This window comes from the organism of the source record quoted next (assembly GCF_019968985.1).
Source record: "MAG: Porospora cf. gigantea B chromosome Unknown PgB_NODE_27_length_66552_cov_117.71, whole genome shotgun sequence".
Classification (NCBI taxonomy): domain Eukaryota; phylum Apicomplexa; class Conoidasida; order Eugregarinorida; family Porosporidae; genus Porospora; species Porospora cf. gigantea B.
The window spans coordinates 35,211-58,609 of NW_027178878.1; the positions used below are offsets into that span (position 1 = coordinate 35,211).

General features: G+C 54.9%; 11 protein-coding genes across 18 annotated transcripts; 7 read left to right on the top strand and 4 right to left on the bottom strand.

Annotated features, from left to right (window-relative positions):
• Positions 1-154: 154 nt before the first annotated feature.
• On the top strand, positions 155-9,294 carry KVP17_004471 (uncharacterized protein; the record flags this gene model as incomplete). Of its 3 annotated transcripts, XM_068522685.1 has the most annotated exons (5): positions 155-1,352; positions 1,381-5,948; positions 5,977-6,895; positions 6,924-9,216; positions 9,246-9,294. In XM_068522685.1, 5 exons carry the CDS (start codon positions 155-157, stop codon positions 9,292-9,294), a joined length of 9,027 nt encoding a protein of 3,008 aa, XP_068375986.1. The 3 variants fall into 3 exon arrangements, with proteins under 3 accessions (XP_068375986.1, XP_068375988.1, XP_068375987.1); XM_068522687.1 differs by lacking the exons at positions 5,977-6,895; positions 6,924-9,216; positions 9,246-9,294 and having other exon boundaries at positions 1,381-5,960; XM_068522686.1 differs by lacking the exons at positions 155-1,352; positions 1,381-5,948; positions 9,246-9,294 and having other exon boundaries at positions 5,968-6,895; positions 6,924-9,220.
• Positions 9,295-9,424: 130 nt separating this feature from the next.
• Positions 9,425-9,757, bottom strand: KVP17_004448 (uncharacterized protein; the record flags this gene model as incomplete). The annotated part of the gene is made up of 1 exon (XM_068522649.1): positions 9,425-9,757. One exon carries the CDS (start codon positions 9,755-9,757, stop codon positions 9,425-9,427), a length of 333 nt encoding a protein of 110 aa, XP_068375953.1.
• A 256-nt stretch (positions 9,758-10,013) lies between these two features.
• Positions 10,014-11,547, bottom strand: KVP17_004454 (uncharacterized protein; the record flags this gene model as incomplete). Of its 2 annotated transcripts, XM_068522662.1 has the most annotated exons (7): positions 10,014-10,160; positions 10,189-10,536; positions 10,563-11,063; positions 11,124-11,200; positions 11,228-11,320; positions 11,347-11,468; positions 11,495-11,547. In XM_068522662.1, the coding sequence occupies 7 exons, from the start codon at positions 11,545-11,547 to the stop codon at positions 10,014-10,016; spliced, it is 1,341 nt and encodes a 446-aa protein (XP_068375966.1). The 2 variants fall into 2 exon arrangements, with proteins under 2 accessions (XP_068375966.1, XP_068375965.1); XM_068522661.1 differs by lacking the exons at positions 10,014-10,160; positions 11,347-11,468; positions 11,495-11,547 and having other exon boundaries at positions 10,491-11,294.
• Positions 11,548-11,605: 58 nt separating this feature from the next.
• On the top strand, positions 11,606-14,348 carry KVP17_004444 (uncharacterized protein; the record flags this gene model as incomplete). 3 transcript variants are annotated; one of them, XM_068522638.1, is made up of 5 exons in its annotated part: positions 11,606-11,608; positions 11,637-11,818; positions 11,845-12,708; positions 13,009-13,078; positions 13,107-14,348. In XM_068522638.1, the coding sequence occupies 5 exons, from the start codon at positions 11,606-11,608 to the stop codon at positions 14,346-14,348; spliced, it is 2,361 nt and encodes a 786-aa protein (XP_068375944.1). The 3 variants fall into 3 exon arrangements, with proteins under 3 accessions (XP_068375944.1, XP_068375945.1, XP_068375943.1); XM_068522639.1 differs by lacking the exons at positions 11,606-11,608; positions 11,637-11,818; positions 13,009-13,078; positions 13,107-14,348 and having other exon boundaries at positions 11,876-12,712; XM_068522637.1 differs by lacking the exons at positions 11,606-11,608; positions 11,637-11,818; positions 11,845-12,708; positions 13,009-13,078 and having other exon boundaries at positions 13,302-14,348.
• A 626-nt stretch (positions 14,349-14,974) lies between these two features.
• KVP17_004462 (uncharacterized protein) lies at positions 14,975-16,669 on the top strand (the record flags this gene model as incomplete). 2 transcript variants are annotated; one of them, XM_068522671.1, is made up of 1 exon in its annotated part: positions 14,975-16,669. In XM_068522671.1, the coding sequence occupies one exon, from the start codon at positions 14,975-14,977 to the stop codon at positions 16,667-16,669; it is 1,695 nt and encodes a 564-aa protein (XP_068375975.1). The 2 variants fall into 2 exon arrangements, with proteins under 2 accessions (XP_068375975.1, XP_068375976.1); XM_068522672.1 differs by having other exon boundaries at positions 14,999-16,669.
• Positions 16,670-16,698: 29 nt separating this feature from the next.
• Positions 16,699-18,910, top strand: KVP17_004459 (uncharacterized protein; the record flags this gene model as incomplete). Its single annotated transcript, XM_068522668.1, has 2 exons — positions 16,699-18,317; positions 18,346-18,910. 2 exons carry the CDS (start codon positions 16,699-16,701, stop codon positions 18,908-18,910), a joined length of 2,184 nt encoding a protein of 727 aa, XP_068375972.1.
• A 134-nt stretch (positions 18,911-19,044) lies between these two features.
• Positions 19,045-20,118, bottom strand: KVP17_004472 (uncharacterized protein; the record flags this gene model as incomplete). The annotated part of the gene is made up of 1 exon (XM_068522688.1): positions 19,045-20,118. The coding sequence occupies one exon, from the start codon at positions 20,116-20,118 to the stop codon at positions 19,045-19,047; it is 1,074 nt and encodes a 357-aa protein (XP_068375989.1).
• Positions 20,119-20,328: 210 nt separating this feature from the next.
• KVP17_004470 (uncharacterized protein) lies at positions 20,329-20,857 on the top strand (the record flags this gene model as incomplete). Of its 2 annotated transcripts, XM_068522684.1 has the most annotated exons (2): positions 20,329-20,575; positions 20,604-20,857. In XM_068522684.1, 2 exons carry the CDS (start codon positions 20,329-20,331, stop codon positions 20,855-20,857), a joined length of 501 nt encoding a protein of 166 aa, XP_068375985.1. The 2 variants fall into 2 exon arrangements, with proteins under 2 accessions (XP_068375985.1, XP_068375984.1); XM_068522683.1 differs by having other exon boundaries at positions 20,528-20,857.
• A 31-nt stretch (positions 20,858-20,888) lies between these two features.
• Positions 20,889-21,188, top strand: KVP17_004473 (uncharacterized protein; the record flags this gene model as incomplete). The annotated part of the gene is made up of 1 exon (XM_068522689.1): positions 20,889-21,188. One exon carries the CDS (start codon positions 20,889-20,891, stop codon positions 21,186-21,188), a length of 300 nt encoding a protein of 99 aa, XP_068375990.1.
• A 155-nt stretch (positions 21,189-21,343) lies between these two features.
• Positions 21,344-21,670, top strand: KVP17_004457 (uncharacterized protein; the record flags this gene model as incomplete). Its single annotated transcript, XM_068522665.1, has 1 exon — positions 21,344-21,670. The coding sequence occupies one exon, from the start codon at positions 21,344-21,346 to the stop codon at positions 21,668-21,670; it is 327 nt and encodes a 108-aa protein (XP_068375969.1).
• Positions 21,671-23,077: 1,407 nt separating this feature from the next.
• KVP17_004445 (uncharacterized protein) lies at positions 23,078-23,308 on the bottom strand (the record flags this gene model as incomplete). The annotated part of the gene is made up of 1 exon (XM_068522640.1): positions 23,078-23,308. One exon carries the CDS (start codon positions 23,306-23,308, stop codon positions 23,078-23,080), a length of 231 nt encoding a protein of 76 aa, XP_068375946.1.
• Between the last annotated feature and the right edge of the window lie 91 nt (positions 23,309-23,399).

Consider the following 23,399-nt stretch of genomic DNA (forward strand, 5'->3'; position numbering starts at 1 on the left):
GTTAGCCCTCCTACCACGTTTTTCCTTGCAGAGTGAGATACAAGACCTTGTCGCGGCTCGAGTCTGGCCTGAGACACCTTCTGTGATCTTGTTCAGCAGACCTCAACAGGTAAACGAACTTCTCCTCCAGGCGAGGACGAGAGTGTCGGATGCCATGAAGCTGACAACGGAGCGGATTACAGCGCTGTCCCAGACATCCTGCCACGAAATAGCATCCGCCTTCGCTGGGTTGAAGGAGAACCAGACCATCGTGGTCAACAGGGACCGTAGTCTGACGCTTGTAGAAGCGAGACGGCGTGTCAAACAGAGGGCTGAGCACATTCAAGAGGCTGGCAGGAAGGCCGAAATGACTCCAAAGTTGAGTATTCTCTCGCGAGTCGTCTGTGAGTCTCATCTGTGGAGGCTAGCTGAGATATGGTCAAACCTTGCGGAGCACTTCTTACGAGAGCCCGGAGCTGTTGCGATAGAGGTTGAATCACTCGAAGACAACATCGGTGGAGTCGTTGGCAGCGTCACGGGCTGTTGCACTGCGCACTATGAGAGCATCATTTGCGATCTTCTCCAACAGGGCTGTACCTGGGCCCCGAACCTTTCGTCTGTATGGAAGGCCAAGTGCGATTCCGTCCACCTGGAAGTCACCGAAGCTGCTGGCAAGCTGCTGCACGAGTTGACCTCCACATCATCGCCGGCCGTGGAAGTCCGAACAGACTTTACGTTTGGCGCTGCCGAGCTCCGACGGTATTTGAGCCTGATCAAACAACACGACGGACTCTTGGGGCTCTCTCCTACATACGACATGCACGGCTTCCAGCTCACCCTCCGTCCCTACATATCAGCCGCCTCAGCTCTTCTGGACACCGGAATTCTCTCAAGTCGTGGAGAATTACTCCGTGCAGTGGATGACGGCGTGAACAGCCTGTCTCGGACTCTGACGGAATTGACAGAGAGGCTGTCCATGGTCGATGAGGGACTCGGGTTCGCGTCGCTCACCAGAAATGCCGCAGTTCTAATCAAAGCGCTCACCACGGTTGGCGCCGCTAGGGAGGAACTCGTGTGTACAGAGCGCTCACTGACGGCGACACCGGGTGTCGACTGTCCAGCTAAAGTTGTTAGGACGCTTCTCGGGTTCAGCGATCTGGCCACAGGTCCGTTAGCTAGGCTGGAGAGGAACGTTACCGCGAATCTTCAGTGGTTAGAAGCGAATCTCCTATCCGCGTGCGAGCGGCTGGAGACGCAGGCGGAAGGTCTCCTCTCTCGTTTACGTGCAAGCAGCGACACCCAATTTCCGGACGTGTCCGAATTCCGAAACGCCATCATCGAGATTCTTGAAGCGCTCCATGAGGTAAAGCAACGTGAGGTTTCAGTGGTGAGGTAATGCAGTACCGTGGAAGTCGGCACAGGGGCTCGCAGCGCAGTGGTCGCGGCATGGTTGTGTCGCGTCATTCCGAGAAGCATTCGATGGTCTGTGGGAGGAGCCTCTAGATGTCTACTCTGAAGCGGTCGCGCTGCTCCCTCTTTCTCTGGAGACTGTGGAGCTCTGCAATTGGAAGGCTGAGGTCCTAGCCTTTAGTGAGTCAGTGGCTCAGACGGTCGGCCTTTTGCAGCTACCCTTGCTAGGAGTTGCCTTCCGCGAGGTGAGCGAGCGGCTTGCTCTCCAGGTGACTTCGGAGGCAGCGATGACCACAAAAGCGCTGGTATTTGGGGACTCGGCCTTGATCGATGCTCTGGCTCAACCCCTCCGTCAATGGACTGGACGACTTGTGTGCCTTCAGGACTGCATCGACGTGCCCACAGAGGCATGGAAGCAACTTCTCCAGTCACAGAATCTTCCGGTGGCAGCCTCGCTCGCGGAATTCGCAGATGCAGGCGGGTTTTCGCCTCAGCTCTCCCGCTTGGAAGGCATCTGCGCCGCTTCTTCAGCCAAAAAGCAATTCCAAACCGTAATTCAGAAACTTGAGTGCTTCTGGTCGAAGAGCAACTTGCCTTTGAGACGCCAAGGTCCAGGGGACCTCGTCGTCGACGTGCCATTTGCACTTGCGGACTGCAGTTATTTGCTGCTAGAGTTGCAATCCTGTCTTGGCTCACTGGCTTCATGGCGAGAAGTGGCCCTTGATGAAGGGGCCCAATGGACCCAACGACTCTTATGCCTGCAAGAGTACGTCATGTCACTCGAGAAGGGGATTGACGCCCTTCGAAATGTCTCTGGAGTTTTCACCGCGTCAGCCACCGATGAGCTCTCTTCGTCTTACGTCCTGTTCGCCGCTGTGAAGCAGGTGTGGAATGCTGTGTTGATTCGAGCCTACAAGCGGGAAATAACTGGCGGAACACCTCTGTTGGACGAGGCTCGTGATCATCTGGGTCCAATCCGAGAATGGCTAAGGTCCGTGGAGAAGGTGCAGAACGACGTAGACGCGTATATCCTGTCTCTTCGACTTGCATGTCCTCGCTTCTACTTCTTATCGACCGCCGAGACTATCAGATGCCTGTCCGGAACTCCGGAGAGCGTGGAAGGCGTGGTGCCGAAACTCTTCATCGGTGTCCACAGACTCGTGTACAACGACTCCAGAGAAATCTCCGCTGTATGGTCGACTGAAGGAGAGTTTCTTCCGTTGAAAAGTTGTGTTACAGTGGCGGGTGTACCTTTCCCTTTGTGGGTGACCAAGCTGGAGGCCGCTCTCGCCAGCACTCTCGCTGCTCAGACCTTCAGCATCTCCAGTACTCGAAGGTCTGTCGAGGAAATTCTATCCAGCGAGTACTGCGAGCAGGTGCAGCTCCTTGCAGCCCGGGCCCTCTTTACCGCACAGGTGGAGCAGGCCTTGAAGGTCTCTCGGCTAGGATCTCTCCTGGAGTCACTGACGTTCTCAGAGAAGACTTTGGCAGGAGCGGTATCCGAGACTTCTAAGAAGCTGCTCTTGCTGGTTGCCTATGAGAAGACAGTTCTTGAACGACTGCTGTTGGCGGGGGTTGAGTCGGCAAATCATCCGGTGTGGAGGAACACGTTGAGGACGTACATCTTTCCCCGGGAACGTTATGTTGAGGTGCGTCAAGGAACGTGGAGCACTCTTTACGGTTGGGAGTATCTGGGGACCCCAAGGATGCTAGTGATGACTCCTCTCACAGAGTTGGCGTTCCTCTCCATGACTACTTCGATGCAGGTACGCTACGGATTGGCCCCCTTGGGGCCGGCAGGCTCTGGGAAGACGGAAACCACAAAGGAGCTCGCTAGAATCGTCGGTAAGGGCTGCATCATCTTCAACTGCTCTGACGGCCTGGACATCACTCTTCTATCTCGGTTCTTCCATGGCGTGGCCTCGACTGGTTGTTGGATATGTTTCGACGAGTTCAACCGTCTTGACCCCGGCACCCTTTCTCAAGTGACTTCACACGTCATGACCTTGCGCCATGCCCAGCAGAAGGGGTCGCCCTCCCTGTCTATCGACGGCCAGGAGGTGCCTTTACGTGATGGCGCCGTCGTTGCAATCACGCTGAACCCTGCCTACGCTGGTCGGTCTCGTCTACCCTCGGACCTGCAGGCCATAATGCGTCCTATCGCCATGCTCAAGGCAGACAGCGCACGCATTACCAGCGCCTCACTCTGCGCCGCTGGGTTCGTTGTCGCCGAAGATTTGGCCGAACGACTGGTCGGGCTGTTCCAAGCAGCCGAAGCAGCGTTGCCGCCGTCCAAACTACATGATTGGGGTGTTAGGGCTGCGCTGGCTGTGGCTGCCTCATGTAGCGCTCCAACCCCAGATGAAATGGGCCTCTTAAAGAGCGCAGTGGTCCGCGAGATTTGCCCTCGGTTGTCTGACACAGAGGCTGCTATCTTCATGCCGTTGTTGGATGAGGCCTTTCCGAGTAGCATTCCCCACAGCCCCCGTGTGGCTCGCGACGGGGTCTGTGGACATCTCCGAGACTTGTGTTTGGAAGAGGGTCTGAGCCTCGACTTTATCATGCGGCCCGCCATGGACCTGCTGGCTGCACTACCCTACCGGCGAGGCCACATAATCGTCACACCCCAGTTCACCCTGGACTCCACGGTCGTCCGCCTACTGCATAAAGCTTTCTCGCTGCAGACGCCCGTGGACCTCGTCACTGTGTACCCCAAGTCGGTGGGCGTCTCCGGTCTCTTCGGCTACCAAAGGGAGCACGTGTGGGTTGAGGGGGCTGTGCATCGGGCTGTCCGATGCGTCTCTGTGTGGGTGCTTTGCCGCGGACGTTTGGACCCCTCCTGGGTCGAGAACCTGAACAGCGCTCTGGATGACAACAGCACACTCTGTTTGGCCAGTGGTCAACGAATTCTGCTGAGCAACTCTACCAAGTTCATATTCGAGGTCACTGACGTGGACACCGCCAGCCCAGCCACGGTGTCGCGATGTAGCCTTACTCGCTGTCCCTCACCCGGCTTGTACTGGAGAGACAGAGTCGCCTGCACATTGCTCAATAACACGGCTCGTCAGCTGGCTCTGGAATTTCTCGAGGAGCTCAATGACCGAGACACTGCAGTCTGTCGCCTACAGCGTCTTGTTGTTAGGTCCGCGGATCTCGACACCGACGAGCAGCACAAGGAGTTGTGGGCTGTGGGCTGGGCGGTCGGTGCGTCGCGTCCGGATCCGCTAGCGTGGTTCGATCGCTTGCGAGATGCAGCCGCCCTCAAGGGACTCGAGCTGACTTCCTTGCCTCGTTTGCTCTGTCCGCAGGTTCCGAATGCTTCGCTGGGTGAGTGTGTCGCTCAGTTGCTTCATGTGCTGCGCAGAGGAAACGACTGTCACCTTCTACACTGCGAGATCCCCGCTCCTCAAGTCTGCCCTCCTGCTGGTAGAGTATCCGTCTTCTCCCAGGAATCCCTCATGCACTTCGCTCGTGACGTAAGCTCGTTGTTTCGGACAAGGGACGAGGTTCTGTTGCCGGCGGGATGCGTTGTTTCAGTTGACTCGCTCGCGAACGCAGAACGGGATGCTTTCGGCTCCGTCAACGTGTGTGACCGGCTGCTGGAAATGGTCTGTTCTTCGAAGTGCACATCCGTGATAAGACAGAGGTTCGTTTCACAGTCACTGCTCCCAGGAACGGTATTTGTCGTGGAGGGGGCTTCCGCTCTGCCTCAGGAGGCGTTTGTGGCGCGAATCAGTCGAGCTATGATGCTGTGCAGTGAAATGCCAGAAGACCCCCCAATGTTCGTGCGTGCGGTTGCTGACGGCAACGACGCAACTAGGACAGCATTGCTAAAGGTTGGTCCTTGGGTTCGAGCAGCGTCACAGACGACTGCTGAGAGGATTGTCGCTATGACACTGGAGTCTGTTCTCAAGGGCCCATCTGTAGCCAATTGCTGTTTGAAGTTCCGATGCCATAAGCGTACGAGGGCCCAGCACAGGGCTCGCCAACGGTTGAGCACAGATGGTGTGGTGATCTTCGCACCGGAGACCGTCTATGAGGCGTGCGCTGAAGACAACGCCGAGCAGTTGGAGCGATGGCGCAGGAGCCATAACCACGACCACCCAGGTGTTCCAATACCACGACTAATATTCTTTGAGGCCTTCATTAACGCAGTTGGACAGACGACAGTGTCGCTGATCACATCGCATGTGGCGTTAGTGGGGCCTGTGGGCTCCGGCCGCCAGGTGGTTGCGAGGCTTGCCGCCACGATTCTAGGGTTGGAGTATCGCTCACTGGCCTCTCTCGAGGACCTCAAGTCCGCCGTTGTCCACATATTTACTAAAGGATCCGCAGCCACCCCAACGATGCTGCTAGTGCCTGAGGCAGGCTTGGACCTGCTTAAGGAAGCCGTCTTCCACCTAACATCCACCTGCAGCTTCCAATTCCTCTTTACGGCTGACGAGATCCCCGCTGTCGTCGATATACTGGCCGCAGACCTCTCATCTGGGGGTCATCACGATGCTACGCCATCCCAGTGCTGGGCTCAAGGGAGATTGCTTTTGGAGCGAAGGGCTAGGGTGAGCGTATAGTAGCAGAATGATGCAGTCTGTGTTGACCTTGGCCCGCGACTCCGGCGTGCCTGAGCTGTTTCATCGTGTCTACCTGCAGGAGTGGTCTAGGGACATCCTGCAGGCCGTGCTGCGGCTTCAGTTGGACGGATTGGCAGTGTCGTCTGAGATGTTCGAGTTTCTCGTCGACTCTTTTGGTTCACTGCCCCGACGAGGAACTTTTCCGACTGTATCCAGCCACCTTGATCTCGTCGACTACGCGTTGCGTCATGTCGTCGCGAGGAACGCCATGAGCATCGACATGCAAATCTCACGTCTAGAGGGGTGTCTAACGCGGGTGGACGCTACAAGAGCTGCCGTGGGCTCAATGACCGAGCAGCTCACGTCTCTAGCTCCGGACGTCTCCGCTCGAAAGGACGCTACTGCCATGCTTCTGTCGCAGATGCAGCAGGAGCAAGTGAACCTTCAACTCGTAGAGACGGCATGCAGCTCCGATCAGCTCGCTGCCCTGGAGGCTGAACGTCAAGCCCACGAGCTTCATCGAACCGCGCAGCAGGAGCTAGACAGGGTTCTCCCGATGCTCCGAGCGGCCAACTCGGCTCTTGGGATGCTAGACAAACGGTCGGTTGTGGAGGTCAAGTCGTTCAAGGCTCCACCACCATTGGTCATGCTGGTTCTGAAGGCCGTCTGTGTCATCCGAGGCCTTGGAACTGAGTGGGAGGATGCTACTAGGATGATGTCGGAGTCGAGTTTTTTGCACGAGTTGCGGTGTCTGAAGGTCGAAGACCTGTCTTCTGAAGTACTGGAAGAGCTTCGCAAATACGTCGAACTGCCGGAATTCGTCCCTGAGACTGTTAAGTCGGCTTCTCAGGCAGCGATGTCCCTGTGTTCGTGGGTTCGGGCTGTTTATGAGTATGCGGATGTCCACCGCGCCTCCGAACCCTTAATGGTGACAGGTGAGGCTGAGTCCATTTCACAAATCAGCCCGTCAGGCTTCCCACCACCACCTCGAGGCTTGCCAAGAACTCAGACGGCGACAGGAAGAACTTTCCAACGCTCGGGAAAAAGTCCGACTGCTGGAGATTTCTCTCGCTGAACACCAGCACCAGCTTGACTGCCTTTGCTTCCGAGAAACTGACTTGTCGCGGAGGTTAGCTCGCTCGGCGCCGGTACTGGAGGGACTCGAGCGAGAACTGCAGCACTGGACCGTGGACTTGGCTGCGCTACGGGATTGTCAACGAAGGGTTGCCAAGTCGGCTGTTGCGAGGTGTCTGCGAGCGGCTTATGGCGGGCTCACTCCGGAGAGCCTGCGTGGACTTGTGGACGAGTGGAAGGCCTTGGGAGCCAAGCGAGGACTCAAAATAGAGTCGATCCCGCTTCATGATCATGCAGAAGGCCTCCATTGGCAGAGCAAGGGACTTCCATTGACCCAGCGCTCTGTGGAGCTGGCAGCAATCGTACTGAACGGCCAGCGGTTTACTGGGAGGCCTGTGTTTCTGTTCGACCCGGATAGGAAAGGCCTTGCCTGGCTGACGCACATGTGCGGGTCTTGGGTGGTGCCCTACCGACGAGTGGCGAACTCCTTCGCCTCGATGTTAGACGCACTAGACAGAAGTTCCGTGCTTGTAATTGCTGACGTTCCCGATCGCGTGTCCGGAGACGTGGTAGCCCTGGTCCAGGCCTGCAGCCGCTCGTGGAACGGACCTCAGCGCATGACTGTTGGAGAGACAGAGAGAAGAATGAAGCCAGACAGACGGGTGGTCCTTTGTTCCGAATCCGGCTGCGTTCCGTGGAGCATTCAACGGAATGTGACCTTTGTCACGTTTGAAACCTCGAGAGAGGTATTCGTCGAGGAGGTTACTGCTGTTCTGCTGGCTGTTGTTCGACCGGAACTGCAGGAGAAGAAGCAGAACGCCATAGCTCAGATGTCGTCTGTCCAAGTCAAACTGAAGCAGGCCTCTGATGCGATTGTACGCCTAGTGTCTGACGACTTTGGTGATATCCTCGGCACTGATATGGCCGTTTCGCAGCTACGCGAATCACATGAGCTTTTGGAAAAGCTTCGGCAAGAAAAGGTCGGCTTGGACGTTGTGCTACACGAGACGGTAGCCGCCTCGCAGCCTTTCCGTGATACTGCGACCCATTGGGTGTCGCTCATGATGGCGGTTAGGAAGCTTAGGAAGGTGTCTCCCTTGATGGAGGTGAGTGTGTCTCAACTGATGACCTTCGTTGAACGGTTCGCTGAAGCAAACGGACTGGACTCCGATTCCTTTACTCCTGCCTTGGCCCAGTACGCTGTGCAGGGAGTGCCATCACGAGCATGCCCACTACTAGCTGCCTGTCTGGCAAACACAATTCGCCCATTGGACATTAGCAGTCGAGACGTGCTCAGTCGTTGTGAAGCTCTCCTGGGCACGTCAACCTACAACTCCATAATCCGGCCGCGGAGGAGCGTAGGGGCCGTCTCCGACCCAAATGTCCCTGTGCTGCTTATCCTTGGCGAGGACGACTCTGACCCTGTTGCCTGGGTTGAGTCGCTGGCGAAGAGGCTTCAGGTGCCCCTGCTGGTGGAGCACATGGGCGGCGAGGTCAACTTGGATGGTATCCTCCCGGACACCGTCACGTTGATTGGGAACGTACACCTGGGCTCCCAGGAGCAGCTCGAGCAACTCACAGATTTACTGCAACAGTCAAGACGGCACGTGTTCTTGACGGTGCATGAGTCAGCAGCCCTTCGACTGCCAGCACGACTCATTAGCCTCTGCCGAAAACAGGTTATCGAGGCCGTCTGTGGGTTCGGGTCAATGGTGCACACTCTCGTAGCCGCCGTGGAGGTCCCCTCTCTACCGTCGGACGCCACCACCATCTACTGGAGAGTCGTGGTACTCCTAAGCCTCTTCCACGTCTGCTGCGTTGATCGACAGCGACTGGTGCCACGAACGTGGAGTCGGCGGTGGAACTGGTCTCCCGTGGACTTTCACATAGCCGTCTCAATGCTGAAGGTGGAGCTCAGAAGCCCACTTCCGCCAGGCTGGCTGCGCCTCTTCGCAGACATGGTGGCTGGAGTCGTCTACGGCGGACGTGTGGGTTGTCAGCGCGATAAGGATGAGTGTGCTGATCTATGCGGTCAGTGGCTTAACGAAGCGGCTGTGGCTGCTACCGAGTGGCACGGGATTGTGCTGCCACAGAGCGATTGGGCCAGCGTTCAAAGCTGGGCGAGCTCCCTGCCAACAAAGGCTTTCTGGGAAACCTTGGGACTTCCAGACATGTCTGACTTGTGAGTGCAGGCGACGGCTGTTCATGCAGTGAGGAGCAGTTGAAACTAGATGCTCTTTGTCACCCGGAAGCCTTTTGAGGTACACTAATGTGTGTAAACGCCGGAAGCCTTTTGAGGTACACTAATGTGTGTAAACGTTTGGAGCCTTTTGAAGGCAGCAACATGTCTTAACTTTTGAAGCGAAGCATGAACTCTATGCGCAATTGCATCAACTGAATCCCACAACCCACCGACGCATTCTGGCCTCGTATGAAGGCATTTGCTCCTCCAACCCCATCTCTCGCCGGGCAGCATTCTCCACAACAGATAGCCACAACACCAGCTGCCGGCGCGAGTTGGTCCAGGGGGGCAAAGTCTGAATGGCCGTCTGTAGCACCTTTGCCTCGTGTAGGTCGTGGAAGTTAACGAGAAACTGTTCCATGTCTTGTTTCTCCAGCTCCGTGGGCCGATCCGGAAAGTAGCAAACATGCATCCATAGAAGTAGCCACTGTGCTTCACGTGGGTCCTTAGGCCAGTTGGAATCCTCACAGAAGTGGGTCATTCAAACTAGCGTTTTCAAACTCGGTTTTGGAATTTACGAACACAGAGTTCGGAATTCGAATAATCTGAACTAACAGACCTTCGCCATCCACTTCTCAGCTTCCTGTCGCAACCTGGGTCTCGTGGGGCTCGTTGCTGGTTTAGTTGACTTCGCTTCTGCAAGAACAAATGCTCTGCGTATTGTCCACAGAAAACCCAATATCGCTCGCCAACCACGGCAAGGCGCGCCCAATCCTCCGTGCATGTGGTCTGAGCGGTTAGCATGTGCCCTCTGCACTCTGATTCGCCAGCTCGATCTCCACGGTCTCGGTACGGGCGTAGGGTGCTAGGGCGGCCGTAAAAAGCACTCCGATGATTGGCAGTAGAGCACATGAGAGCACAATCCCATCTAAAGGTATGTATTCCTGCATCTGAAGGGCGTTCTCGGCTCACGCTGACGGCTCCAAAAAGTACTGATCCCACCACGCCCCCCAGTTTTCCGGCCGCACTGCAAATCCCGTGACCAGTTGCGCGTGCAGACTGAGGAAGAACCTCAATCGGCAGGATGAAAGTAGTGGGGTTTGGACCTAGATTGCTGAAAAAGAAGGTAACTCCGAGCAGGAAAAACTTCACAGGAGTACCGAAAGGTAAAGCAGGGCCCAAAAAGCTGACCAGCGACAGAAGCAGATATGAGCACGAGAGAAGGATGAACCCTGCCTGCTGAAGACTTATCAGCGACATCGTATTGACGAGTATCACAGCGACGTAGTAGCCTGGCAGCGCCATGATCGAAAGTGCAAGCTGTATGAAAGATAATCAATCCCCACGCTGAATATGGATGCCTTGACAACGAACGCCGTGTGGGCGGACGCTGGTATCGCGTCAGCCTCCAACAGCCCTAAACTCGCCGCAATGGACGACTTGAAGGACGATGTCCCATAGAACGTAACGTCAAGTATGAACCAGCAAGTGGCACACAGAAAGACCCTAAGCCCAATCTTGGGTTTTGGGGACTCGGACTGCTGCTTGGGAGGGACCATTCGGCAGCGGGCGGGTAGCGACAGAATGGGTGGTACTGCGCCCATAAGCAAGGCCAGTCGCCAGACATAGCTCAGCGGGAAGATCAGCGCAAGAGTCAATACCGTGGCTGGAGCCAGTACGAAACCCAGCCCCTGCATGCTAAAAAGCACTGCCAGCCTTGTTCGTTTCATGGCGGATTCCTCGGACGGGGAGAACTCCATTTCGGTGTCCATCTCCATGGTTAACGCTCCTGAGAGCGGGTATTCACCACCTACCCCCACTCCCAAGACGAATCGCCACCAAGCTAGCTGGTAACAAGTACTCTGCCAGTCATTCGGAGTGAGAAGGCCTGCTGCGGAGGAGCCCACTGCGCCTATGGCGATGAGCGTCGCGGTGGTTATAAAGAGTGACTTGCGACCGAGTCTATCAGCCAAGAATCCAATGACTGACTTGTTTGCCCCATATCTCTCACCTATCTGCCCCGAGACAGCCCCCATCAGCGTCGAACCAACGACGATAGACAGGTCCGAAGGGTCCATGGGGTCGGTTGAATCCGCAGCAACCACTGTATTTAGCGAGAGCCGGACCCACGCTTGAGAATGAGGAGAACTAGGTCGATCACAAAGAGGTCATATGCATCACAGAGGAATCCACTGCCAGACAACCACACGCTTCTCCAACCCGGTAGTCGGCTCGCGACAACCTGGAGCAATCTGTTCTCAAGCGCTTTGGTTCTCACTGTATTGGGCTACGCACGCTGAACGCCACCCTGAAGACGTCAAGGTCTAGCATGACGGGAGAAAGTGGCTGATATCTCGTCAGTCTCAGGCCAAAAGGAGCAAAAAAGCTGATGGTGTGTGACTAATGCATGCTAGATACAGGTGTCATACTCAGCCCTTTGGCAAGCCATCATCCGGCCACCGAGGGAAGTGTACACCGAGGAAGATTTAGGGCCACGACTGTTTATGCTACCCCGGCTGACGGTCATCTTCCAAAGGAGGGACTTTGAGGTAATCGGCCCCAGAGGCTCTCTCAAGGCCTCTTTCTTCACTCTCCACGAATCGTAAGCTCACAATCTCGCACACACAGCCTGAGAGTGGAGCCTTTGCCATGTGTGGTGATGCTCCATGGAAACGCCAGCAGCCGCCTAGAGGCACTGGCCTCCATGGAGTACCTGCTGCCACTTCCAGTGTCGGTGGCCACACTGGACATGAGCGGATCAGGTAACTCCGATGGTGACTATATCTCTCTGGGCTGGTTCGAGAAGGAAGACACCAGAGTGCTGCTTGAGTACCTGAAGCGGACGTTTGGAGTAAGAGAATTTGTTCTGTTTGGCAGATCCATGGGATCAGTTGTCGCACTCAACCTCGGAGCTGAGGTTCCAGAGGTAAAGGCCATCGTTGCAGATTCCCCATTCTGCACCTTCCGTCGACTTGCTGATGAACTTGCAAGCACATACGTTGGAAGGAGGCTTCCAAAAGTGGTCACCTCGATCATACTGAACTGCATTCGACGTACAGTCGAAAGCAAGGCGGGCTTCAACATTTTCCACCTAAGAGCGGACACCGCTTGTCGGGCTGCTCGGTGCCCCGCTCTCATGATCTTCGCCCATGGCGACGACTTCGTTGATGGATCTCACGCGGAAACGCTCTTCGAGATGTACAGTCACAAAGCTGGATCCATGTTGCTGGGCGTCGAAGGGGACCACAACACCCCAAGAGATGAGATGACGATGAGACTGACCACAGAGTTCATCGAACGCTGGGTTGAGATGGGCCCAGCGCTATCAGAGGCTGACTTTTTCACGTCTTCGTTGCCGCTAGCGGAGATGACCAACCTGCCTTCGTTCGCGGACACGGTAGTACACGAGAGTGATAGTGATCATTCGTTAAGGGAGACAGGTCGACAGGTGCACCCCTCCACGGCGAACCTGGAATTTTTATCCATAGATTGGTGATATTTTGAACCAATTTGTTTGTTACGCTGATCCAAAAGAGGCAGCAAGTGGTGTGAAACAAGTTTCGAAATAAAATAATATTCGAATCTACTAGAGATACGCCACATGTTTTGTTTGATATCATGTACGGATCTACATAAATTCATTCAATCATACAGCACGGAACAGCTGTTTTTCCGAGCTAACCAGAAGAACACTAATCATACAGTGTCCTCTTTTGCGAGCCTCAGAGATATGCATATTTTCCGAGTGCACACCCGCTGGTGACGGATGAAAGAGCGGCACTTCTCACTCAGTTGGTTCGTGCCGAAGTTCTTCCAGGCGAGGAAGAAAGCTGCAGACAATCTTTCTTTTCTGGAGTCCGAGGTGACCCCAGGGTTCGAGGTACACGCAGACGTTTGGAGACAATCACACGCAATTTTGCTTGCGCCTCTACCCCTACGGTACGGAGCAGACATCTGGAGACGTGGGAGTGCTGCTGTCGACGGTTACCGGCACATTCGGGTGTCCTGTGCATTTTGAAGTTTCCTTGACCGACTCCTGTGGGAGCTTGATCAGAGATTCGCGAGTAGTGCAGAAACTTCCCAAAATGCTTCCCAACAGCACTTGGGGGTTTCCGCAGTATATACGAGTCACGATGGAGGCTGGCCTACTCCAAATGGTGGGCCGTTGCAGGAACAAGTTGAACATCACTGCCAAGGTGACTGTGTTCGGGAGAAGTCAGTCGGCTCACAATCTGGCTGAGGTAATGTCAACTATGCCTCACTACTCTAACCCTGAGAGTGAGAGTAGCACTCGACCAAGCGACGAACAACGAACCCCCGTCAGTCTTTCTCCGATTACGACCCCCAGTCAACCAGTGGGTGTCTTCGAAACCCCCCCTCCGTCAGGTTCTCCACCTGCACCTCGTAGGATTCAACGCCCATCTACGCGATCTGTTCAAGACAATATTGAGCGGGCGGTAGCTGAGTTTAAACACCAAATGGAAGATCCTGAGGCCTCCATCCACATCCTTCCAGGAGTCCCTGCACCTACCGATCGTAAGCCTCGCGCTGGCAGCTTCCTGAACCAACCACGCAGCCCCAACGACACAGTCGACCAGATCCTGGCGGAAATTCAGCGCTACACTCGAGGAACGTACAGTAGCCTCCGAGAGGACTTCGCTCATGCGGCTTCCAAGGACTGCTTCGACACCTTTCTACAGGTCGCGGATTCTAACGGAGTAGTGGTGCAAGTAGAGGCCATCCGCAGCCTCCTCTGCCTGCGATCGCCGGTCTTTCGACAGTCGCTTGGTGAACGTATGGCCAAAGGAGTAACGATGACGAACGTGGATGTCCAGACGGTGGTTAGCTTGGTCGAGTTCTGCCATACTGATAGCTGTGGCCCTCTCAAGGCAGACTTCTCTGCCGATCCCGTTGCTACAATCGCTGATGTGCTTAGACTCTACCAGTTTGCTGTGGTCACACAAACTGAGACGTTACGGGAACGCCTTGACTTGAAGATTCTAGAGGGCCTCATTCTGAGTACGACGATTGTGAAGGAGGCGGTTGAGCTGTTACTGGTGAAGTGTGCTGGTATATCGCAGATTGAGGTCCCGCTGAGATCATTACTGTTGAAGGTCTCCAGAGCTGCATGATTCATTAGTGTTTACGTGAGGCTAGTTAATACTGACATCTAAATCGTCATTTCGACTGTATGAAGACAATGGAACCGAGCAGGCGAAGGATGGACAACCAGCCCCGTTCTAGAAAAACGCATACAGCGTCGGCGACAGAGTTACATGTGGGGGTTCCGGCCCCTGAGAGTGTTAGAGGACCTGTGAAACGCTACCACACCAGTGCTCGTCAGCCTGCGCCTGCTTCGTCTTCAGCCGTTCGCTCGACCATAGCCTCGCATCCTCATCAACACCTCACTACTTTCGGTCAGGAATTATTGGCGAAGCAAAGCTTGTGTGAAAGATCTTCCCAAAACCGCGATCCTCGGATGGTTATAGACCCACGAATGATGAAGTCCCGCCAGACCCAACCTGCCACGAGGCCAGACACCAGCCGCGTGTCCGCCCCAAGGAACACGTCCCGACCCAGGACCCGCCCTGCCGCCTCTCCTACCAGACTGAGCCCTCCCGTGCCGAGGTCGAGGGCCCTATCACGCCTAACGGTTCCAGCGAGGCCTCAGTGTCGTCTGAGCGCTCCCGAAGTACGACCCCGCCCCCGGCAGAATGTTCATGTGTCGCCTCCGCCGCCAGCGGCTGCGTCACCGAGCATGCAATTCCAGGGGGAAACCGCCATGTCTATGGGTGCTGGGACACGAATCCAGATTGAGCAGCCTACAGGCTACTCTGAGGATCCACGTATTCGTGCCCTTCAGCAACAGTTGGTGGAACAGCAACTACAAAACTATCAAACACAGGCGCAGGTACCTGGGGCAATTTTGCCTTCAGGGGCTCACCAAGTATTCCAGCCGCAGGTGCCTGCCCAAATGCAACTCCACTCGATCGAACAGCAGCTTGTTGCCCTTCAGCAGTCCCGCCTACAACAAAGCCTCGCCCGTGCGCAGGCTGAACGCGCTACCGAACCCGAAGCAAAGGGGTTCGACGTGTTCGAGGAGGGATTCATTGTCCCTGATGCGGACGACCCTGACGTTGACTTCGGATTCGGAGGACAACCTGTGTCGCATGATACACAGGCCCCCCCACTTCCCATAATTGGATTCAGCATTCCAGGTAAAGGTGGCAAGTCCGTCTTTGGAGATATTCCTGCTGGCACCTCAACTCACGAGATGATCGACTCACAGATGAAGCTGCAGATGGACATTCTGTCAAAAATGAACGCTCGGGGGCAGTTGGGTTCGCCTTTGACTGATCAGCAGCTTGAGGCACTCCACTCGAAGCTACTTCTGAAGAATGTTGGCGTGGACAAGCAGGCCGTGACGGGTGCCGTCAACGCCGAGCAAGTAACCGCACACCAAACCATGACACAACAGATGTTGGTGGCGCAGCGAGAAGCTCAGCAGGTTGCCTCTCAGGCGGCTGAAGAGGCAGCCGCCGAACAGGCAGCCGCTGAACAGGCAGCTGTTCAACAAGCAGCGGCTGAAGAGGCAGCTGCTGAACAGGCAGCTACTCAGCAAGCGCCTAGATCGTCATCTCGACAGCGCAAGCGCTACCAAAAGAATGCAGAGCAGGTGAACAAGCCCGATTCCTCGGAGACCGGCATTTGCCACGGTTACGAGAAACTTATCAAACAGTACACCGTTCCTGGGGGATGCAAGGTAAATCGTACGCACTTGAAGACCTTCGAGCTTCCCAGGCTGGCCACCGGTGTGGACCAGGTGGACCGACTTGTGGAAGAGTCCTACTACAAGCATTCTAGGAAGATTGATGTCTGGAGGATGTCGTCAGAGATCCAACTGATGTACTTCACAGACTTCGTTACAAAGCAGGAGATTCGAGCGTTGCTAGCCCTATGCAACGACTGGAAACCCAGCAAAACATCGTCAGGTGCGACCGGAAGTAGCGTGGACGATTACACAGCCCAGGAATCCTCATCTCAGACGTCCATGGTAATGCGTTTCCAACGCCCAAGACATCCGCTGGTGGACAGGCTGGAAAAACGAGCAGCTGCCGTCCTTGGCGTTTCCGTTGAGCACATCGAGAGTCTGAAGATTCTCAGGTACGAAGTGGGGCAGTTTTTCAAGGTCCACCACGACGGCGACTTTCGCGGCCATACCTTCCTCGTCTATCTGAATGATGTAGAGGAGGGCGGAGAGACGGAATTCCCGTGCTTGAACGTGGACATCAAGCCTACACGGGGGGTGGGGGTGCTGTTTGGTAACTGCAAGCCTGACGGATCAGCCGACTGGCGAATGCTCCATGCCGCTAAGCCTGTGATTAAAGGAGTAAAGTACTGTATCCCCTTCTTCGTGAATCACCAGGCTGTGAACTTCAATCACGATGAGTGACAACAAATGACTCATTTTATGACACTTTGATGATACTTTGGGAAGGGCCTTCGTCTGTCAAGTTAAAATCCACCGAAACGTCGGATAAGAACTTCGTTATCAAGTCTGTTGAGCTGCCTGTGCACTTGGCTGGTGAGACCAACGTTGTTGAGCTTTGGTCAATGAGACCTCTGAAGCCGTTGATGGCGTTCAATGTCCCTACTTCGTTACAATGCGTCGATGCCCCGCTGCCGCCTGCGTCGCAGAGAGACATTGCCACATTAGCACTATTAGGGTCATCTCCCAACCTCATTCAAACGACGAAGGTGTCAAGGACTGCTTTGTGGCAGTTTGAGAAGGTGCAAACGCCCTGCAGTTTCCACAGATTGCTGTCTCATCTAACCTCACGGCTGAGGCTGGGCCAGTCGCCGTACCGAGTCTTGGTCGGGCCTCCGCACGCACCGCCTTGCGCGCTCGTATTTCACACGTCAAGAGCTTCTCTGGAGGCCGTGTATAGCTCGGCGCGTACTTACCTCGGAGTGTTGAGCATCTGCAACTTTCTGGTGGCCCTGTTGGCTGCCGAAGACACCCCCTCTCGACATTTGTCGCTGCCTACCCCTGTATTCACAGGTTCAGCGCAGACTGGAACCGGTCGTTATTGGATTGAACGGCGGGCCGATCTTTCAGCCATCGTCTACTCTGGCTTCGATGGCGCAAGGTGGTCTTACCATATAACCGGAACCGTCCATCACCACGAGACAGCTTCGATGATTCTACGAGGCTGGCTGGCCGTTGAACTCAGCGGCGAACTCTACAGACCTAGGAGCTGTGGGGTTGTCAGCGTCGCCAACACCGGTGACTGTACAGGCGGCGATGTGGGGTGTGCTCTTAAGGATCGCTTGAAGCGTTTTGTTCCCCTGGCAAGCGGTGTGGGTATGGAGACCACCGACATGTGGTTAGTGCCAGATGCAAGTCACTCTGTGTCGTTCAAGGACACCCCCTTCTCTATACTACAGCTTTTGATGAATCCCGACCTCAGCGAGGCCAACATCGAGACGCTCAGAATCCTCAATAAGTTGAGTGAGACCTGTTCCCCCACCATTGTGAAGAAGGCTTCAGGGTCCGCTGAGTCATCCACAAACGTATCCGTGCCCTATGCATCTAACGCGGAGATCGACACCGTAGATACGTCGACGTCTGGAAAGTTCAATATCGCACCACCCACCCGCCAAGGGTCGCTCGTGATCCTTACGGAACAAGAATACCCACCTACTCGCGGCTGGAGCGGTGTGTTGCCGCTAACGCCCGAAATCTGCGAGGCAGATACGTCAGACTCAGTTGTCAGCGGGTCCTCCATGTTGCAAGAGCTCGATCTGCTGTGCATGTCTGGTAGCGAGGACGAGAGCTCGCAAGGCATGGAGTTGCCGATACGCATCACGGGGCCTGAGACGTTGCCTGACGTGGACAGGGCCCCATCCAAATGCTTGGAAGGACTGCCCTCTGACTGGTCCATGACAGAATCGCAATCCGAACGCCGTTTCTCTCAGCGAGTCTTGGCACTAAGCACGGCCTCTCGAGACTGGGAGGCACAGCCCCCATCGCCAAGAGCTAATCGGGTCCACGAATTGTTTTGGAATCTGCGTGAACAAGTTCCCAACTCGGCCGAAACGTAGGTTGATTAACTGACGATCACTTAGGCTTTTCTCTGAAATCAGCGCGGAGCTCGAACCGGAGGTCAAGGAGCCCTCGAGTATCGAGACTCCTTCGAGCCAAGGATCGCCGACCTGGCCTGCGGTATGTCCCTACACGTATGGTCTGCCAGCACCACCGCACACGTCTGATTTCTGGAGCACAACGTTGTCCCCGTGGGACATCGCTGACGACGACAAGAACTTCCTGTCGCCCACATATCGTCCGAAGTTCTTCAACCAGTGCACATTCGAACCTTTTCCGCTTCATGCGTCGCGGCTTATGCTCGACGCCGCTCGTGAACCCCTACATCAAGGGGACGTGGCCTCTATGATGCTAGCTCTTCGGAAACCTGAAGAAGTCCGTGAACCTGGCGCTCCAGACTACCTACGCAGCTACGACGGCGAGGACAGCATAAAAAACCAACTGAGATCCATTCGGGCCGACTTGCTATATGTGACAGGCCTGCTGGACGCGGAGGATGTACCAGCTGACGTTTTGACCCGCAGTCGAGACCTTCTCTACCTCCTAGCACTGAAACTACACGAATGCATTCGGAATGGACATGATTGAAGCGATTCATTGCGGACGGAGCTTTGTTATTTGATTCACATTTATTATGAAGATATTGTCCTTTCGTTTTCATAGTGTCGATCCTGTTCGACGAGATCTGGTCTCCTCTTCAAATGCATGCCTAACTCAAGGCGCTACTCCTCCAACTCTCCAAGGAACACCTTTGCGTCACTGCCAGCCGAGGCTATGACTGGCTCCTTTGGATGGAACTGCACTTCGTTGACAGACCCGCTGTGACCAGGTAACTGATACACTATGTGGCAACTCTCAGGCGTTTTGGGATTTTTCCAAACGTACGCTTGTCGATCAGCAGAACCCAATCCAAAGAATTGATCGTCTGGTGACCATCGAACTCGCAGCAAATTACGCTCGAATGTATGTTTAGCGCCGCCGTGGTAACGTGTGATCAGGCGCTTGTCAGATGTTGCGGCTGCTGATGAAACGAATGGCCTAATATCCCAAAGACGGACAGCAGAATCCATCCCGTTGGACAACAAGAAGCTTCCACACTTTGAGACGTCGATGCCTGTGATTGAGTTGTCATGGCCCCTAAGACTCTCTTCCAAGCACCCAGCTCGCATGTCGAAGCTCAAAATTTGATGGTCCAAGGTACCAGCGAAAACTCGCTCTGCCGAATCGTCGAAGGTGACAGCGGTTATCTGATACCTATGCTCGAATTCAAGCGCCATTTTGCGAGATCGGAGGTCCCAGACCTTCACACAGCCATCATCACCACCCGTCACTGCCAGCGGTGACCCTCGCCGGTTCACCTGGCATGACAGTACAGCTTCAGTATGGGCCCCTTTGGTATTTAACCCTCCAAAGCACCGTATGCGTTTGTCTTCTTGAACGTCCCAGGCTATCATGGTGTGATCTGCTGAGCAACTATAAATAGTTTGACCATCTGCTGACCAGTGAGCCTCGAGGACTGCTTTCTGGTGCCCTCTGAACCGGCGCAGATTCTCGCATTCCCCGTAGACGGAGTAGACCAAAACTGCCCGATCCATACCGGCCGAGAGGACCTGTCGACCGTCAGGGCTGAATTCGCACGTGTATACCTCCCCTTGGTGTGCCGAGATGACCATTGTTGGCGCTAGCAGCCCACTACGGCGGTTGGGACCCTTGGCGGCCTCTATCAAATCCTTCGGCGCGCCCTGCGCGATGAGGCTTTGCAAGTTCCGCTTCTCAACCTGCGCCGGCACCAACATCGCCGATAATCGGGATTATTGATGCCATCGAGACCAGATGGGAGGCCTTCAAGGCAGACGGGAAATCCTTCCCCTCAACTTGATTGCTGATTCGTTCCCTGTGGAGTATCTCTCCCAAAGCACACATTGATCATTTTGAGCCGAGTCCAGACTCACTTCATCAACAGTCAAAAAAAAAAGTCAGAATGAGTCAATATCCATAAATTCGCGATGGGACTCCCTGCAGAAGACCGCTACTTCCATCATCACGATGGACCCATAATCATTTACCCCGAAGGAAGTCACGTGGACTCTGCAGACGCACACGCCGCCGCGCAGCACAAGCAGATAGGAGGCCACAACGATGCAGAAATATTGGCTAGGCACCACCGAGATCGGCACGCATTTTATGAGTACGAGAAGAAGGCACATGTTGGACTACCGCCTTCATCAGTCGGCACCCACCACCATTTGCGCTGTGGGTTATGAGGACGGGGTTCACGCAGATGACGGCTTCAGTGATGGCAATACTGTGCTAGCCTTTATTCCGCTGGTCGCGTTAGTCGCACTCTTGTTCGTTGGATGGATATGCTACCGCTGCTGTATGGGTCGCCACGACGAGAAGGTCGGCATGACAGAAATCATGCAGGACACACGAACCATCGCCAATACCATACGTGGCAAAAAGAAGAAGCCTACTGTGTGGGGGGACCTCAACAACGATCCTGGCCTGTCATCTGAGCCCCAAGTAATTGAATGAGTGAAATGCCAATAAAACACGTAGGAGTTAGATGTTGGCTCGTCAGAAAGCGCAATACAGCCTGCTAGTGCTCTCCATCGTATCCATCCTCGTCATCGCCTTCGTATGGATTGCCAGAAAAAAGCCGACCAAGCCCCGAGAAGGCACGTGTCAGGTTGTGGAGGTGTCCCCATTCATGATGGCTTCAACAGCCGTCGAATCAAATCTCATGCCGGGCTCCATCTCAGGCTCGTTCGAAGAGGTATGGGCGCCATCGCCCAACGCGTATGTCATAGGCGTGGCTCCACAGACACACCGATTGCTGTCAGACGATTCTGAAACGGAATTCTGAAACGGAATTCTGAAATGGAATTCTGAAACGGAATCGTGAAAACGGAATCGTGAAAGCGGAATCGTGAAACGATCGTTACCCGAGTGCCCAAGTTTCACAGGTATTTCAGGAAGTTTGCTATCCGAAATTTAATCTTGCACCGATCAAAAAATCAAATGTGCGACGCCCGTTTAGAAGCTGATCTCAATCCCCCTAAAGTATTCTGGTGGGATGACGGAGTGCTGATTCCGCTCGACTCTGCAACGCCGGTTGCAACGCAGGCGATTTGCGCATCTCGGGAACTGGCCGACATCCAACGAGAGCTCTTGGACGCTTCCAAGCATCTGGCCGCTGCGAAGAACGCCTCTTCATGTGCTCTGGCTTGCAATAGGCTACCTTTCCGTCGAACAGAGATGGAGATGGAGCGTTATGGAGCAAGGGTCGGAGCGCTGCAGGCCCGAATGGAACTCGTGCGACAGGGCCCGCGCCTGTTTCTGGGCTGAACGGAGTGTCAGCGGACCTCTGCGACGATCTGGTATATCATGACAGTAGTTCCATTGGCATAAATGCATCTGAATGTAGATTACACACGTTTCCAAGTCAGGTTGACACCTTGTAAATCATTCAATGGCAATCTGGTGGGCCGCCTCTATATGTAGACTCTAAAAGTGCTCTCAATGGTGCATCTACATACAGGGCACTTCGCTTCCAACATTCGACCTAGATTGACGAGCGACAGCTACCTCACGAGCACACTCTGCGCAGACTTTGACGTGTCTGCAGGGCAAAAAACAGATATCCGCCACATTGGCCAGGCACACAACGCAACGAGGGGCGTCAGGCCTCGCCTGTTGGGTTGTGCCACCAGTTTCTGGACCTTCCTGAGGCGGCACTGGCGAATGTCGCTTTGGTTCCTCTTGCCACCTCGAGTAAATGTACCAGGCGAAAGACGCCACGCCGGCGCCCAAGCTGATCCAATCTTCTAGCCCCCAGCATCTGCATTGGTTTCTACGCTTTCCACATTTTGGGCAGCTGCTCATCCGGAAAATATGGAAGCGTACTACTATCGGACAGTATTATGGGCGAATATAAAGCCGCGAGCCCTAACGCGCTCACCGGCAGAATTTGTAGAATGACATGAAGTCAACGCACTTCCAGCCAAGCATCGGCCTAGCCAAGCATCGGTGGGCGTTCAGATCCATGCCCCACCACTCTGGTAGTGAAGGGCTCTCCAGGTTCAAAGGGCGGGGCCCAGAGCCAGGAGTAATCTTCGACATCCGCCGTCGTAGGGCTGCTGGTAGGGCTGTCAATGGTTGTGGACGACGAGTTCTGCCTTCCAACTGCATAAAACTGGTGAAGCTTCTCTGGACAAGAGATGGAGAGAGCATGCGGCCTCCTGGTTGATTTGTGATTCGGTTTCTCTGGACTATTGATGAACGGGAAGAGGCTCACCTTTTGGAGACGCAGGCAACGAAGTCGTTGTGTAATGCTCGGGGACCGACTACCATCCGGATTGCCGCCTCGATCGAGGGGGCGTCAGGTTTCGCGGTGGAAGTTCGCTCCAACGTTATTATTATCCTCTGTGCGTCTTCATTGACGCTAGCCCCTTCACTGTATTCGGGAAAGGCAAAAAGCACCACCTCTGCTAGGAGGTGAGCCACGACCTTCACTCCTCCCCCAGCCAACTGCGTGAGGATACTGTCGTCAGACTTACGATAGTCACTTTGCGTTTCCTCTCAACGGTGATGAGTCTGTAAGCGAACGACACGTACGACCGGAAATTACCTTGACGCCGAATGCAGATCACGTTCCGAGGTAGCCCATCACTCGCCATTACAAAAACCTTTATCAGGAAATTAGAGCCATAAAAACAGAGCGGTTGTTGGGTCACACACAGGCGGGTTGGAGTCCTAGCAGGAGCTCAACACGCAGCAGCAGACGTAAATCAGCAGGAAGGCTCCGAGAAGGGCCGTAATCAAAACCTTGGCCCAGGTTTGCTGCTCCAGAGTCCCCCCTGTAGACACCCCTTGGCAGTCGTAGAGCGAGTAGGCCAACGGCATGTCTGCGAACGCCTGACACGCTCTCGACCCGCACCTGAATTGCGCGGCGTTCGCACAAACCTCACAGAACTCGGACTGCATCTGAGCCTGGGTTCGAAGACCCGGTCTCTCTCACTGCCCCTCCATCCGTGAAATCTGACACTCGCTTGCGGCTGCAATGGACGCGAACCGC